Source organism: Tachysurus fulvidraco, chromosome 4 (genome assembly GCF_022655615.1).
Source record: "Tachysurus fulvidraco isolate hzauxx_2018 chromosome 4, HZAU_PFXX_2.0, whole genome shotgun sequence".
NCBI lineage: Eukaryota > Metazoa > Chordata > Actinopteri > Siluriformes > Bagridae > Tachysurus > Tachysurus fulvidraco.
The window spans coordinates 30301973-30319321 of NC_062521.1; the positions used below are offsets into that span (position 1 = coordinate 30301973).

The 17349-nt window shown below is 37.1% G+C and overlaps 1 protein-coding gene and 1 long non-coding RNA gene across 3 annotated transcripts in view; one reads left to right on the top strand and one right to left on the bottom strand.

Annotated features, from left to right (window-relative positions):
• Positions 1-2678: 2678 nt before the first annotated feature.
• Positions 2679-17349, top strand: part of pdcd4a (programmed cell death 4a) — a 50208-nt gene continuing 35537 nt past the window's right edge. Inside the window, exon 1 of the mRNA XM_027168767.2 lies at positions 2679-2983. Within this exon, the coding sequence (XP_027024568.1) occupies positions 2938-2983 (46 nt within the window). The 5' untranslated portion in view covers positions 2679-2937. The remainder of the gene's footprint in view (positions 2984-17349) is intronic.
• LOC113657170 lies at positions 13304-15176 on the bottom strand. Of its 2 annotated transcripts, XR_007140359.1 has the most exons (5): positions 14896-15176; positions 14737-14802; positions 14571-14615; positions 14405-14479; positions 13304-14266 (listed from the first exon to the last, which is right to left on the bottom strand). It is a non-coding gene; the product is annotated as an uncharacterized LOC113657170 (long non-coding RNA). The 2 variants fall into 2 exon arrangements; XR_003444111.2 differs by lacking the exon at positions 13304-14266 and having other exon boundaries at positions 14273-14479.

A 17349-nucleotide genomic window follows, 5' to 3' on the forward strand; every position in this document is an offset into this window, starting at 1 on the left:
AGCATTTGTGCGATCTAGACTTAAATGGTTAGAAAAAGGGGAGAAAAATACTAAATATTTTTTTGGCCTCAAGAAGAAAAACAGTGAATTTGCCTTAGTGTCAAAATTAATGATCAACAACGTAATTGTAGATAATCATTTAGATATTTCAAAGTATGTAGCCCAGTTTTATAGTAATTTGTATTCCTGCACCTCGACCACTTCCAGTATTGATAGTTTTTTAATAAAATTTATGAGTGACATAAAAAAATTAAGAAATTAATATTGAGGAGTTGAGAGAGTGTATTAACCTGCTAAAAAGCAATAAATCACCAGACAACGACGGGCTAACAGGGGAGTTCTACAGGACTTTTTCTAAGGAACTTTCACCATTTTTATTATCAGTTTTTGTAGAAGCAATAAATAAAGGTGAATTGCCAGCTTCATTAAAACAAAGCATCATAACATTGATTCCCAAACCCAACAAAGATAAGTTACTTATCGATAATTCGAGACCAATTAGTTTGCTCAATAATGACAGTAAATTGTTTGCGATGATTTTTGCAAGAAGATTGAAACAAGGTTTAAAAAACTGATAGATGAAGAACAGTCTGGTTTTATGCAAGGCCGTCATATTAGGAATAATATTAGGCTGGTCTTGGATATGATTTATTATAATCACCTTATAAATGATGACAGTTTTATTTTATTTATTGACTTCTATAAAGCTTTTGATACTGTAAATCATGATTTTATTTCCAAAGTTATTAAGTTGTTGGGTTTTGGTGATTTGTTTTTAAAAGCAGTTAAAACATTATACAACAGATGTAATAGCTTGGTTAAACTTGCTGGTGGAACTTCACAAAGGTTTGATATCAATTGTGGAATTAGACAAGGATGCCCTCTTTCTCCCTTTTTATTTTTGTTAGTCACTCAAACTTTGGCAGTTTATATTAAGAAAAGTCAGTTTAATGGTATCAGTGCTTTAGGTACAGAATTTAAACTTAGTCAGTTTGCTGATGATACGGCTATTTTTTTAAAAACGAAATTGAGGTTCCAGTTATAATTAGAGTTATTGAGGAATTCTCTGATGCGTCGGGTCTTAAAATGAATCTAGATAAATCTGCATTGTTTCCCCTAAAAGCTTGCTCACTTACACATATAGAAGGTATTCCAGTTAAACACCAGCTAACTTATCTGGGTATAGTCATTTGCAAAAATGATAAACAAAGAAGCCAGTTAAATTTTGAACCAATTATTGAAAAAAAGAAAAAGAATTCGAAAAAGAAATTTAACTTGTGGTTAATGAGAGATTTATCCATTTTTGGGAGGGCGTTGTTGTCCAAGGCAGAAGGTATTTCCAGATATGTATATACTTCTTTATCATTAGAGGTGCCCTCCACTGTAATGAAAGATTTGGATAGGATATTGTATGACTTTATCTGGAGGAAAACACCCCATTATTTAAAGAAAGAGGTCATATGCAATACTAAAGAACAAGGGGGGCTAGAGGTTCTAGATTATAGTACACTCAATAATACTTTCAAGATTAGATGGTTAATAGAATTTATGAAAAATAAAGATAGTATTTGGAATGTGTCTCCTAATTATATATTCCAACTCTATTGGTGGCATAACATTTTTGTTGAAATGCAATTTTTCTGTTGATAAAATTCCGGTTAAACTGGCTGGCTTCCATAGGCAGACCCTGTTAGCATGGAATTTGATCTATAAACACAATTTTTCACCACACAGTTATTGCATTTGGAATAATAAAGACATCTTATTTAAAAAACAAATCACTTTTTATCAAAATTGGATTAATGAAGGGATTATTTTGGTAAGGCAGCTGTTGAATTCTGATGGGTATTTGTTGTCTTACTCAGAGTTTCTTGAAAAATTCCAACTACCAGTTAAACCAAGAGATTTTGCTATTGTTTTTGATGCAATTCTAAAGAGTGTTGTATTTCTTTTAAAGAATTTGAGTTCTTTGCAAATTAATATAGATGACTTCTGTGGTAGTTTATACATCGGCAATGTTAATATCTTGAAACAAAAGTGTAGCAATAATATTATAAGAAATGCACTCTGTTCTGTTTCTTTCCCTGCAGCAAGGTTTTTTTGGTCTTCCTTATTTGGTCATATATACTGGGACAAAACATGGAAAATACTGAAAAGGTTTTGTGTCAACAATAAAATGAAGGAGGTGTCTTACAAAATTCTACATAGGATTTATCCTGTTAAACATGTTTTGGAAAGATTTAAGCTTAATATCTCTTATGCTTGCGAATTTTGTGGTCAGGAAAAGGAAACAATTTTGCATCTGTTTTATCATTGTATCTATTCAAGACTTTTTTGGAAGGATTTGGAAAATTATATTAGTAGAAAATTGGGCTGTGTGCTAGAAATTGGTGTATGTGATGTGTTTTTTATTTTGAGGGAGATAATTTGAGCAATTTATAATGAGCAATATATTATACTATTCATTGTATTAGGAAAGTACCATATACACAAAACAAAGTGGGCCTTTGTAAACCAAATCTGTCCCATTTTATTAATGTGGCGCCACAAAAAAAAAAAAAAAAAAAAAAAAAAACGCTCCGAGTTGGAAACATCCGAGTTTCCAGTTGTCGTGAACACAGCATATGAGCGGAGAAACGATTTACTCGACCTTTAAACCCTTGCTGAAATCTGATTGGCTGAAAGCTACAACGCCCTTTGGGTATCTATCTATAAACACCGTTAATACTCAAGGCTCTAAATGTAAAGTGAATCCCGAGATATATCACAAACTGTTATTAACTCTTATAGTGAGTATAAACTACGCTGTAAATTAGGTTTGAACGAGTAGTGGCGCTGCATCTCAATGTTGAGCTGTTTTTAGTTTTGTTACACATTCAGTAAGCGACATTTCTGACGACGTCCCCGTGTATAAACACGCTTTAAGTCAACAGTTAAATGGCGGCAGAGGTGGAAGCGTTAAAGTGCACAGCTCAGCCCGACGGTAAGTGTTCACACACACACACACACACACACACACACACACACACACACACACACACACACACACACACACATTTACATCTTGTTTAAACCCTACTGAGTTTATTCAGCACTGCTTAATGACTCACTTCTCTACACTGCCATGTGCTCTGAATTTATAAAGTTAACACGGGCTAATAGTAACGACATTTTAGCTGGGCTGTATATCAAAAAGTACGATGTGAGAGATATAGATGTATAATAATTACGGATAAATATATGCGAAATGACACGAGTAAGTATGTTTAAACTAAACAAGGCAGCTGAAGTGCACTGCGCATGCGTACTTGTGTGTAAGGCATATGCAGCTTTTTTTTAAATTCACATAGAAAACACATTCAGTAAAGAACGGTAACATTAATGGCTCACAATGGTTAAAAGGAAAAATACATCAAAATAATTAAAAACATCTCGAGGCAGACGCATGCATATAGGGGATATTTCAAACGTCAAGTCAAGAAGCTTTTATTGTTATTTTAACCATATATATATTACCAAGTAAATTATCAACAAGTTATACATGATATTGCACACACCATTATAGATGATATTTGGAGCAATATTACATGTAATTATTAAACTTGATTCCCTTACATATACATTTGCCTTTAAGCCTAATTATTAATTGTGATGATGATGTGTTTGTGACAGGGGAAGAGGTTTCAGGTTGGGGGTAAAGAGTTTTTTCTGTCACCACTTTTGAATAAGAAACAATATCAAGGCTATAAAACTTGTCAAAACTCCGAATCACAAAAGTATCAGTGAGAAGTTGAGAACACGTTTAAACAGTACATACACTCGGACTTGATGCACATCACATGTTTTACTTTACTGATACTGCTTTTAATCGTAATGTAAAGACCGGTCATAGGGACATAAGCTGTCATGTACAATAAAAGCGCCTGTGCAGCGACAGGAAATATCATTTAACACAAAAAGCCGCCTAGACGGTGGACTTAAGCTCAGGATTAATTTTTTTATTTTTTATTTTTAAGCGGCATGTGGACGAATTCTTTGTTTGTGTATTAGAAGCCTTAGAAAAGAGCCTGTCTGTAGAAATGAGATACCTGAAGTGGAAGTTTATTTGTGTCACAGTCGCACTTGACAAGAAAGTCTATACCACCTACTTTACTAAATAGAATATTTAGGATTAAATACCATAGTTGAGTTTTATTTTGAAATGTTTTATCCAAGGTATTTTAGAAATAATATTTGAGGAGAGGAAATTGGACAAATTTAGGCCTCGATTAGAGTAAGGATTTTATAAGATTAATTTTTAAAATAATGTGGTTCAATTTTATAGATAAATTTAAGAATTTTGAATTTTAATGCCTTTATTGTCATTGTATTTTCCTGCATACAATGAAATTAGGCACGCTGCTCCTGATTGGTGTAAGAAAAACAGACAACCACAGACAATAAATTTGACTATAAGACTGTACAGTACACTTTTATACAAATACACCCAGTGATATTCACATTAAGCATTCTGAATAAAGTGACCATTGATGGTAATAAAGTGACTATTTAGTAAAGTGACCATATATAATATTGCATGTTGGCCTTTCCATTGATATACAGAGTATGATTATACAAAGGTGTAATTAAATTAAATGGATACTTATATAGATTATGTAGAGTGGGGCTGGTTCAGTGTGACGCCTCCTAAAGTCTAATATAAGCTCTTTTGTCTTAAAGGTGTTCAGGGACAAGTTATTTACAGAGCACCACTCCTCTAATTTTCGGACTTCATCTCTGTAGGCTGAATCGTCATCTCCTGAGATGAGTCCAATCACTGGTATCATCTGCAAATTTGATGATGAGTGGGATGAGTGGGAGTACAGTCATATGCATACAGGGAGTAGAGTAGAGGGCTCAATACACAGCCTTGTGGAGAGCCGGTGCTGAGCGTGATGGAAGGGGAGAGTTGGGAGCCGAGCTTAACAGTTTGTGGGTGATTTGTGAGGAAGTCCTTTATCCATATGAAGATGGAGGATTAGAATGTCAGAGATGATCGTGTTAAATGCTGAACTGTAATCTATGAATCCATTCTTGCATAGGTTCCCTGCTGTTCAAGGTGGTTGAGTGCAGTGTGAAGGGCTATGGAGATGGCATCATCTGTGGACCTATTTGCTCTGTAAGCAAACTTGTGTGGGTCAAGTGTGGGAGGAAGGCTGGTTTTGGTGTACTGGGAGACCAATCTGTCAAAGCACTTCATGATTACTGGTGTTAGAGCAATTGGTCTGTAATCGTTTAAGCTGCTGATGACTGCTTTTTTAGGAACAGGAATGATGGTAGCTCATTTTAAGAAGTGTGGTATGATGGCTGATGACAGTGAAAGGTTGAAGATCTTTGTAAAGAATTCCAGCAAGCTGGTTTCCTCGGGCTTTGAGTACTTTGCCAGTCACTCCATCCGGACCAGCGGCTTTCCTTGTAAGTACAGTTTTAAGTACACTTCTCACCTCATGTTCCTGTAGGGTGAGATGGTAGGTGCCAGCGGTTGGTGAATGTGCTGAATTTGTTGTGGGTTGCTTAACCTCAAAGCAGGCAAGGAAATGGTTGAGTTCCTCGGCCATTGAGGCATCAGCGGTAATGGTGCTGTGGTTATATTTGTGTGATTTTTGTCTGTGAGGTGGTCCTCAATTTTCTTTTTATAGTCTTCTTTGGTGAGTTCTTCTAGCAGTTCTGAACATGACTGCACTTCACATGACAATCCAGGGTTTTTGGTTGGGAAACACCCGAATCTTTTTATTGACCGTGACAGTTTCTATTCAGTTTTTAATGTAGAACAAAACAGATTCTGTGTATTGTTCCAGGTCCTGATGTTCAAAAACCTCCCAGTCTGTTTGTTCAGTCCTGCAGCTGAGACAGAGATTTCTCGGGCCAAGTTTGGATAATCGGTTTTGTTTTCCTCCTCAGTGGGGTGTATGCTGGGAGAAGAAGCAGAGAACAGTGGTCTGACTGTCCCAGGTGGCGGACGGATGAAGCCCTGAAGGCATTCTTAATCTTGGAATACACATAATCCAGTGTATTTTTCCCTCTGGTCACACATTCAACATACTGGGTGAATTTAGGTAGAACTGTTTTTTGACATGTCTGATTAAATCACCTGCTATGATGTGCACTCCATCTGGGTGGTTCCGTTGGTGTTTATCTATAGTGCTATGTAGTTGAGTGAGAGTTGCGCTAGCGTTAGCATCTGGTGGGATGTAAACAGCAGTCACGATTGCTGCTGTTAGCTCTCTCGGTAGATAAAATGATCTGCACATAATAGACATCGCTTCTAAGTATTACGTGTCTATGATATTGCTGTTGTTACACCAATTGCTGTGAACAAAGATACAAAGTCCCCCTCCTCTGCTCTTACCCGAGTCTTTGTTTCTGTCCTGCCGGTGGATTGTGCGTCCTGATAGTTGAACCGCTGCTTCAGTTATTAGCGTGTGCAGCCAGGTTTCGGTTATCATCACACAACAGACCCGAACTAGGCGATTTGTTGCTAACTGTAACTCCAACTCATCCATTTTATGATTTATTGATCTGGCGTTTGTGAGAAAGATACTCGGAAGCGGTGGTTTAAACGGTTGTTTACGTAGCCGAACAAGTAGGCCTGCCCGACATCCTCGCTTTTGCTTTCTCTCTCTCCGCCGCCTGTGTCGTCTGCTGGGTCCGATAATGAGCACCATTTACATTTACATTTACAGCATTTGGCAGACGCCCTTATCCAGAGCGACGTACATAAGTGCTTAAATCTCTAACATTGAATACATTAATGCTGGTTCACTAGGTTACATACTTAAGATACCACGAGTTTAAAACATTTGTTCAAAGTTACAATGAAAAAGTGTCAAAGGTTTTTTTTTAATTTATTTTTTTTATCATAATCCACCAGGATCTCCGTGGATTATGTTGTCTGAAATGTTGAGTCCACTGGAAATCACTTGTAACAGTTAGTTTGCACTGAAATCCATACTCGATTAAGTTCTGACGTTCGTAGGCAATGTAGGCATTGCATATATTTGAAAACAAATATAAAACCACTTAAACAAAACACCAAACAGGGGAGCTAAGAGCTATTGCGTCTGTGCCCGCTGCCATATTCTGATCCATCCATGTTGAAAATTTACTTTATAAAATATTGTTTTTGGAACATCTAATACCTTAGGTATCTAATAGTTTAGAAATCTCCTCGAAGTATTTTATCAATAATCCTAATATAACCATATATATTTTTGAAGATGAAAATACCATCTTTCAAATTTTGTGCTTTAAGTTTCCACACTTCAAAAGAACCATTTAGTGTAGCTAAATGTTGTCTCCTCATTGGTTTTCACTACACATACTGGATTTTGTACACTAACATAATCAAATCTAATGAAAATGTAGATACTTGTGTTGTGCATGTTGACTTATTTTGAGCTTCAGTGATTTAAATGGACTTTAGCTTTAATTTCAGTACCTGTATCCTAGCACTGACTTCTAAGAAAAAAGCTTTCTTCCCTTGTTTATGTGCTAATTTGATCTCAGGCCAGAATTTGTTGCAGTATGTACTAATGTTGTCTTTTGCAGTTAGGTCTTCTCAGAATTTGAACTTGGTATTTTTACATTGTATGTCTTTATTGTCCACCAAGGTGGAAATTATTCTTTGGCTCACCATCACTTAAAAATAAGAAAAACAAAAAGAACTGAAAAATAACACATAAAAACAAAGACCAATATCCATCAGAATTTCACATTATCACAACACAGTATCTCGGATTACACTTGTATTATCAATCGCTTGAGGAATTAAGAAATGTGATAGCATTTGGGTTAAAAGACCGCTTAAACATGTTTTTATGTGCTAAGGGAACGCTATATCGCCTGCCAGATTTCATAGACTCAAACTGACCAAAGAGAGGGTGAGAGGCATCTGCTAGAATTCTTCTTGCCGCCTTCTTCGTTCTTATTGCATACAGTTGTGTTAAGGGCTTCTGTGTCCTGCCAACAATTTTGCTTGACATTGACACTGTTCTGACACTTATTCTTCAATTTACAGTTTAAATGTTCATACCAGGTGGTAAGGTGAAAGGTTAAAACACTCTCAATAATAGATGTATACACAAGTTCTAAAATGGGCTGACTGACAGCAATCCCACTGAGCTGTCTACGAAGAAAAAGTAGTTTTGAAGATCTCCTATCCCTTGGCTCATTTCCAGACCATTTCTCTCAATCTTTGCATGAATCGTATGATTTCAGGAAGCTTCTTGCCTTTTTCTCTCCGACAAATCCTATGGCTAACTTTTGATTTGGAAGTGTAAATCTTCACCAACATCAAAAAATAAAAAAATAGCTTTCTATTATAGATATCTATTGGCTCTGAGTTTTGCATCTTCTTCCTACTCTAGTAAGGATATATATTCAGAGTTTCATTTGGTTTATCTTCTAGCATGACTACTCTTATGGTCCTTATTTGCTTGTTTCATCTTCTTTGTTAATTTTCATATCTTGAAGTTCATTGTACAAAAACTGAACATTCTGTCAGAGACAATAGTAACGATGTCTGTGCTTTTCTTCATCATTATTCTGAACTGTCAGCAAATTCAGTTAATTTTTATAATGCTTTAAACAATCTACATTGAATGAAAGCAATTTTACAGAAGTATAGAAACAGGGAAAAAAAAATTAAGTTACTATATACAGTCAGGCCTGAAATTATTCATACCCCCGGCAAATTCGGACTTTAAAGTTACTTTTATTCAACCAGCAAGTTTTTTCATGATTAGAAATGACACCGGTGTCTCCCAGAAGATAAGACCATGTAAAAGAGGCATCATTGTGGAAAAAATTATTACTAATCTTTTATTTACATTTGAACAAAAAGTGGCATGTCCAAAATTATTCATACCCTTTGCAAACGGTCTCAGTCTATGGGAAAATACAAAGATCTATACCATTCCAAACAGTCCAGGCTGTTCTAAAGCATTACCCTGATTCATTGGGAACAGCTGTTTTAATCAACTCAACAGGTGAAAAACAGAAGTTCTCGCTGTTGGTTTGTGGACAGTCATGGCTAAGACAAAGGAGCTCACTGAGGACATATGGCTGCACATTGTGGCTGCTCACAATTTAACATTTCACTCCATAGGTCATCAAAAAATGACTCATCCCTGTAGTCATTCAAAGTCTGAACTAAGGCTTCAACTAAATCAACAGCCTCTGACAGGTCAAGTGATGAGGTGATGAGAACTGTAGCATATCTGATAGAAATTTTGTTTCTCCAAGCACTTTATGGAGGGTAACAAGGCACACAATGAACTGTAAATCTCTGTGAAAGCAGACCTCTAGCCTGTAGGGGTGGGACAAAAAATCGATTCACCAAACTATAGCGATTCTATTTAAAATGATTTTGAGATCGATATATATTTAATTATTTTACTTTTCCAGAGAGGTGGTGGGAAGACGTTATCGCTTTTACTCCAACAGGGGGCGAAACGTATTTTGTTGTTGTCTGTATTAGACGTCGTCGTATCCGTTTTAAGCTGGCGCGAGAAAGCAAAACCACGGCAGAGGCGGGGGAGCAAACCTCTTTTGAGAATTATTTGTGCACCTTCACGTTTTAAATCACAAGTGTGGAAACACTTTGGATTTTACACACTGTCAGGAAGAGCTGCGCTGGACATGACTAAAATGCTATGCAAACTCTGCCATACAGTGATAGCATATTGTGGCAATACGACCAACTTGAGTGCCCACCTTACTCGACACCATCCCGAGCTGAATTTCGGGCTGTGAACAAACTCTGGATGTGACATTGAGTAAATTACCATGCACTTTGGAGAAGGAAAAACGCATCACAGAGCCGATTTCTCTTTTTATCTGCAAATACATTCGACCTTATAGTGTTGTGGAAAATGCAGGTTTTTGAAATATGATCCATACTTTGGAGCCGAGGTACGTTATTCCATCGAGGAAGCTTTTCGCAGACACAGTCGTGCCTAAAATCTATGACGAGGTTGCGTCAGAAGTTAAAAACCGTTTAAGCAAAGCTCAACGAGTCGCACTTAGCTGTGATGCCTGGACATCGCGAGTATGTCCTATGTAACCCATAAATAAATAAATCTTTAAATAAATCTAGTTCAATTTTAAATAAATTGTTCCGGAGCTTTTTTATTTTATTTCAGAGTATAGTTTTTAGTTATGTTGTTGCACATTTAAATATTATATTCACGTTTTTGGTACTTGAAAGTTTTATGGTTCAAGGTTCTTTATGCACTATGTTTATGCTCCTGAAATAAAAATTCAGAAAGATGTGATGCATTGTTTTTGTTAATATAACTCGTATACAGTCTCTTTAAGGATATGATCAAGTATTTGCCATTGTCTAATCTTTATTAAGCAAACAAAAATCACAATTTAAACAATGAATCGAAATAGCTACAGAATCGCAATATGTATTGAATCGGCACAAAAGTATCGGGATAGTATTGAATCGCCAGATTAGTGAATCGTCCCAGCCCTACTAGCCTAAACAGATCTGTCACCACTGTGTTCTTGGACTATGTCTTGCATGACTCGCTTAATGGCAGGCAATCTATCCAGAATAGTATGTAGAGCCATATATTGACATGCCCAGCGAGTGTCATTTAGCCTCTGAAGCTCTCTGGCCAGTGCAACTGGGTACATCTCTTTCTGTATGCTAAGCCATTTTTTGATGCACATATGACCCAGATGTGAAGACATAGTCTTTCTAGTAAGGAGAAGAACTCTCCTACCTCAGGGATAGCTTTGACTGTATCTACTAAATTCAGACAGTGTGCATTGCAGTGGATGTAAAAGGCATGCTTTGCTTGTTCTTTAAAGCTTGCCACTCATAACTGAAGCATGGTCATATGCTTGGCCTACTAGGTTGTTTTTGTATTCAAGACCATGACTTTCTAATGTGTATGATTGATTTTGTCAGTAAGCCCTGCTGCATTTAGTCGATCAGCCGAATCTCTCATGGACAGCTCCACTGAAATAGTACCCGAGTACTAGAGATATCTGCTCCCTTTTTTTTCTTTCTTCCTCCTCCCCCATCAGAGTTCTTGGGTATATATTCATCATTGGCTGCACAGGTGGTTCACTAGGTTACATACTTAAGATACCATGAGTTTAAAACATTGTTCAAAGTTACAATGTAAAAGTGTCATTTTCTTTTCTTTTAATAAATTCAGAAGATAGGGAAAGAAGTGCTAGTTGAAGTATTTCCTGAATAAGTAGGTCTTCAACTGCCGTTTGAAAATAGCCAGTGACTCAGCTGTCCGGACCTCTAGGGGAAGTTCATTCAACCACCTTGGTGCCAGAACAGAGAAGAGTCTTGTAGTATACTTACCTCTTACCCTGAGAGATGGTGGAACCAGTCAAGCAGTGCCGGTAGATCGGAGGGTGTGAGGTGCAGTGGGAGGAGTTGTGAGGGCTTTGAGGTAAGAGGGAGCTGGTCCATTTTTGAAAAGAAGAGGACCAAGTACTGAGCCATGTGGGACACCAGTGGAGAGTCTGAGTGGAGAAGATGTCACTCCCCTCCATGTTACCTGATATGAGTGTCCTTCCAGGTAGGAAGCGAACCATTCCAAAGCTGATCCGCAAATCCCAAGACTCCTGAGGGTGGATAAGAGAGTCTTGTCGTTGACCGTGTCAAACGCTGCTGAATGGTCGAGGAGGATAAGGACGGATGACAGTTTGGCCTATCTAGCAGCATGTAGCTTCTCAGAGACATCCAAAAGGGCTGTCTCTGTGGAATGAGCTGCTTTAAAGCCACACTGTTGGGATCTTGGAGGTTGTTCTGTGAGAGATAGACAGACAGTTGATTATAGACAATGCGTTCAAGAATTTTTGAAAGAAACGAGAGAAGTGATACCGGTCTGTAGTTAGTGATGTCTGATGGATCCAGAGCAGGTTTCTTTAGGATGGGAATAACCCTTGATCTCTTGAAAGTAGTTGGTACCTGACCAGATGCTATGCTATGGATCTATCGATGTTGGTGGTAATGAAGGGCAGAAGGTCTTGCGAGATGGTCTGGAGCATAGTGTAAGGGAGTGGATCCAATGGGCAGGTGGTAGGATTGCAGGACTGGATGAGTTGTAAAATCTGTTCTGCTGCTACAGTTGAGAGATCTGACAACGAGGGAGTGGGGGAATCCAAACTCTGAGATGTAAGTGCAGTCGGGGCTGAAGTGAAGGTCCGGCAGATTTCTTCAGTCTTCTCCTGGTAGAAAAAAGCAAAGTCTTCTGCAGCCTGGGAGGATGAAGGAGGAGGAGCCGGGGGGTTCAGTAGAGAAGAGATGAGGATATGGAGCTTCCGAGGGTCAGGTGATGAAGCTTCAAGCTTTTCCTTGTAGAAGGAAGTCTTTGCAGAAGTCACATCTGAGGAGAACTTGGCCAGGAGTGTTCGGTAATAATCAAGATCTGCATCAAGTTGTGATTTCTTCCACATTCTCTTTGATTGTTGCGCAGCACATCTGAAAGCTAAGGATACCAGGTAATGATTGGAGACATGTAGTGGGGTAGCAGTCATGTCTGTAGCTGGAGAAGGATTGGTGAAAACCAGGTCCAGGACATTGCCTCCCTTGTGTGTGGGGATGTAGCTGTTGAGTGTCAGGGTGAATGAGTCAAGAAGAGTCAGGAAGGAAGAAGATTGTAGCTTGTCTGAGGAGAGGTTGAAATCAAGTACTGTCAGAGTTAAGCCATATTTCAAATGTGTTTGACATTAGTCGCTCCTTTGACAAGAATTCAAATAAATTATAAATTGTACCTTTGAAGTGGTGATATGGATGGATGGTAGACAGGCTGGTAGGATAGCAGGTAGACAAGGCAGAAAAATCTAAAGGCTTGTAAAGAACTATATTCCTCTAACGTCTTTCCTTTGTCCTCTAGATTAAACTAAAGGGTGAGCGGTGGCCACCTTAACTTTTAAGGCCCTCTCAAGCTCTATCAAACTAAAAGTCCTATTCAAAATAAAGGTATCAACTAATGGGTATGGGTGCTACAATAGCGCACATTACCATTTTACCTTTAACCAAAAAAAAAGGCTCTTACAGGAGCTGTCAGAAGGGAAAGCACTAAGCAGTGTGTCCATTTTTTCCAGGAAGTATCCTGGGGACCAGGAGGGTGGTAGACAACAATGATAACAAGGTTGATTGGAGAGGTAACTGAAATGGCATGGAATTCAAAAGAGGACATGGTTAAATGAGACAAGAGGAGAGGTGTAAAGCACCATCTCTTTGACAATAAACCTGTACCACCACCCCTGCCTGTTGCTCGTGGTGAGTGAGAGAAAGCATAGGCAGAGGATCGAGCAGCTGGTGTAGCAGTGTTCTGTGGGGATATCCAGGTCTCTGTTAGCGCAAGAACATCAAATGAGTAAGTAATAGGAAGTTAAAGCAGAGATGAAATCAGTTTTCTTTACAGCAGACTGGCAATTCCAGAGTCCACCTGCCACCACTGTTTGAGACTTACACAACAGAGGAGGGTAGATGAGGTTACTGGGATTGTAACCTCCGCTCTGTAGACGAGAGTGTCTGTGACAGTAGGAAATGAGAACAGAGATGGGTTTGAGGCACATATCTGCAGTCAACTAAGAGTGAGATTTAGAGTATGGTAGAATATATCAAACAGTACACTCAAAAAAATAGCACATTGGTTGAACATGATTTAATCGTGGACAGTGGTTCCACGTGATTACACCACATTATCTTAACAACAATGAATGATGTTCAACCAGCTTGAAATATTTGTGTTCATTTAACATGAACAGATAACATTCACTAAACATGATGTAAATACTTATTTTTAACTTGAATTAATGTTTTTTATCGAACTTCAATTAATCATGCTATCTTAAATTTAATCCTTGATGTTAAGCTGATATGTTTACATCACTTCCAATGAATCCCATTTAGTCAAATTACTACTATGTTATAAATTAATGAATATCACCCGTTTTCCCCATAATTCAATGATGACTACAGAGGCAGCAAATATGTAATAAATTCTTTTTACTAGGGAACAGCTTAAGCAGGTGTCACACTTTCAAAAACATTTCAAACACTTATAACACATTAAGCCAGAATTTGACAATTTATATAAAACACAAATGTGTACAGAAATGTTTACCTTTACAAAGCAAAGTTAAACAAACAGGTTTACATTCCTACATGTACAACAACCCATTAATAAAAAAAATAGCAAAGTATGTTTGCTTTTAATGCATTTCACAAAAAGAAAGTAACCTGCAATTCCAAAGAAAAAAAATAATATGTTTGGGTTATGACAACATTGTTATAATATCTTTGATCGATGCCACGAAAATAAACAGAGTGCAAAGATAGATGATTAAACTAACAAACATGTGCAAACTTAACACATACCTTTTCGTTTGATGTTTAATTCTGTTAATGGCGCGGGACGCGCGGTGATCTCTTTCAGGCATAAAATCGTGGATTCTGTCATAAATTCATCCGTATCAGTCGACATAATAAAACAGTTGTTAAAATTGTTTCTAATCAGACTGATGCAAATGGACGACAAAGTTACCTGTTTGTTTGCCGTTTAATTCAGTTGATGGCGCGGTCATCTAGGCTTAAAATAGTGCAATCAGGCCATAAGTACATAACGTTCAACCAATATAATAAAACTGTTGGCTAATATTTTTTCTAACAACACTGATGCAAATGGATAAATGAGTAAAGTTAACAGTTACCTGTTCGTGTGCTGTTTAATACAGTTCATGGCGCGGCCATCTCATTTAGGCTTACAATCGTGGATTCTGTCATAATAACACATTAGTATCAACCGACATCATAAAACTGTTTGATAATATTGTTTCTAATAACAGTGATGGAAATGGATGAACATGTACCTGTTTGTTTTAAGCTTATATTCCAGTTAATGGTGTGGCGATTTATTTGAGACGTGCGCAGCATTAACGTATTTTATGAATGTTGCCGCCAGGATATGCAAATGGCGTCACAACAAATTTCCGCTTCCTTTAGGTTGAGAATGTGGTTTGTTTTCAGCCTGTTTTGAGATTCAGTCCGGCTGACTTTATAAAAACACACATTTTATATGTGTGATTGACTTTTACTAAACATTATTTGTATCAGTCTGATTTAACAGAATTTAAGACAAATAACAAACCTAAAAAACACCAATAACCATTTAATTGCACTTCTATAATTATAATCAAGCTATAAATTAATAAACAAAAATATTTAAAATAAATTATAAATATTATGTAAGTTATTATATATATTTTTTTAATTCAGTCAACAGTTTGACTGAGCTAAGTGATTGAAACATGTATTTTTAAAATGAAAACTTTATGTTTAACCAACGAGTGACAGTTTTAAGTCAGTTTAACATGACCCAATCATGTTGAAATGAAAAATAGCCAAAATGGCATTAATTCAACATGACTTGTTCAGGTAAAGTGAACACACCTGAAAAATCATTTTTTTGAGTGTACTAGACACCTATTAAAAATGACAAATTTGCTTATAGCAGCTGATTCTGGTTTACTATCCATCTTCCTACACCTTGATCTGAGTGCAGCTTTTGATACAATTTCCCACAATATTCTTTTGGACAGGCTTTCCACTATTGGCATCACCAACACACCTTTGAAATGGTTTCATTCATATCTCTCTGATCGCACACAGTTTGTTTTAAAATCATTCACCTCTTCTGTAGTTTCCATTACCTCTGGTGTTCCCCAGGGCTCTGTCCTGGGCCCTTTGTTATTTATTACTTACCTTTTACCCCTTGGACATATTTTTCATAAACATCAGGTTAAGTTTTATTGCTATGCTGATGACACCCAGCTCTACCTTTCTACAAAATCACATCCCAGACTCCCTCCATCTGCTCTTACTGATTGTCTCATTGACATAAAATCATGGTTTTCAGCAAACTTTCTTATCTAAATAGTAATAAAACAGAATTTCTCATTATAGGTACAAAATCTGTGCTTAACAATTTTTATTATTTCCATTGATGAATCTCTCATAGCTTCCTCACCTCAGATTAAGAGTCTTGGTGTTATCTTTGATAGTACCCTTTCTTTTACCTCTCATGTAAATAATGTTACTCGGGCTGCATACTTTCACCTTCGAAATATCGATAAGCTTTGTTCCTTTCGCACGACTCAATCAACCACCACTCTTGGTCACAGTCTAGTAACCTCCCGGCTTGACTACTGCAATTCTCTTCTTATTGGGCTTCCTCACAAAACCATTCATAAGCTGCAACTCCTCCAAAATTCTTCTGCCCGTATTATCACTCGTACTTCCTCTATCCATCATATTACACCTGTTCTGGAACAGCTAAACTGGCTTCACATTATTTTTCATATTAAGTATAAAATTCTTCTTCTAACATTTAAAGCCACAATCTTGCACCTTCATATCTTCTTGATCTTCTTCATACTCCAAAACCAACTTGCACTCTTAGATGGGGAAAACTATGGGGAATAAAGCTTTCAGTTACTCTGCACCTCAGCTCTGGAACTCACTTCCATCTGAACTCCATAATATTGATTCTCTTTCATTATTTAAATCTCAGCTTAAAAGTCATCTGTTTAGTTTAGCTTATTCTACATCATAATTTGTATTGCTGGTCTAATTTGTATCGCTATGTAGCTGTTCGATTCTGATTGTTTTTTGTACGGTGACCTTGAGTTTTCAGAAAGGCGCCTTTAAATAAAATGTATTATTATTATTATTATTATTATTATTATTATTATTATTATTATTATTATTATTTACAGTGTGAGAGAGAGGGATACTTACAAACTGCTACAGAGAACCTTCACTTTAAATGAGTAAGCCCTGCCCACAATTCACACCTTAAGGGAGACTGAAACTACTCCTGATTAATCAGCTGTGTGAACAACAAAGACCAACAATGGTATAGAATATAACAATATTCAAATCACCCTACTCTAGAACAAAGCGAGTTAAGCAGATAGTACACAAAAGTCAGGAACCTACTTTACCAGAAGACAATATATTCAAATGAGGAGAGTTAAAGCACATTTAATTTCTGTACGCCATATAAACTGACTTATTGCAGATGTATTTAACAGCACAAATCTGATGGTCCACTGCTAGTGGACACACATGGCTCCTCTGTAGGTGTATCACTCTCAGCCTGTCTTTCCATCTGTCTCATATTCCTCCTCTACTATTCCTTCACTCTCATTTAATACAAATACAACATTATTAACAACTTTACTCACCTCTATTTTCCTTCTTTGCTTGAAGTCTTCAACTATAATATTTACACAAAAATTCCACCAACTTCTGAGTAGAAAAAA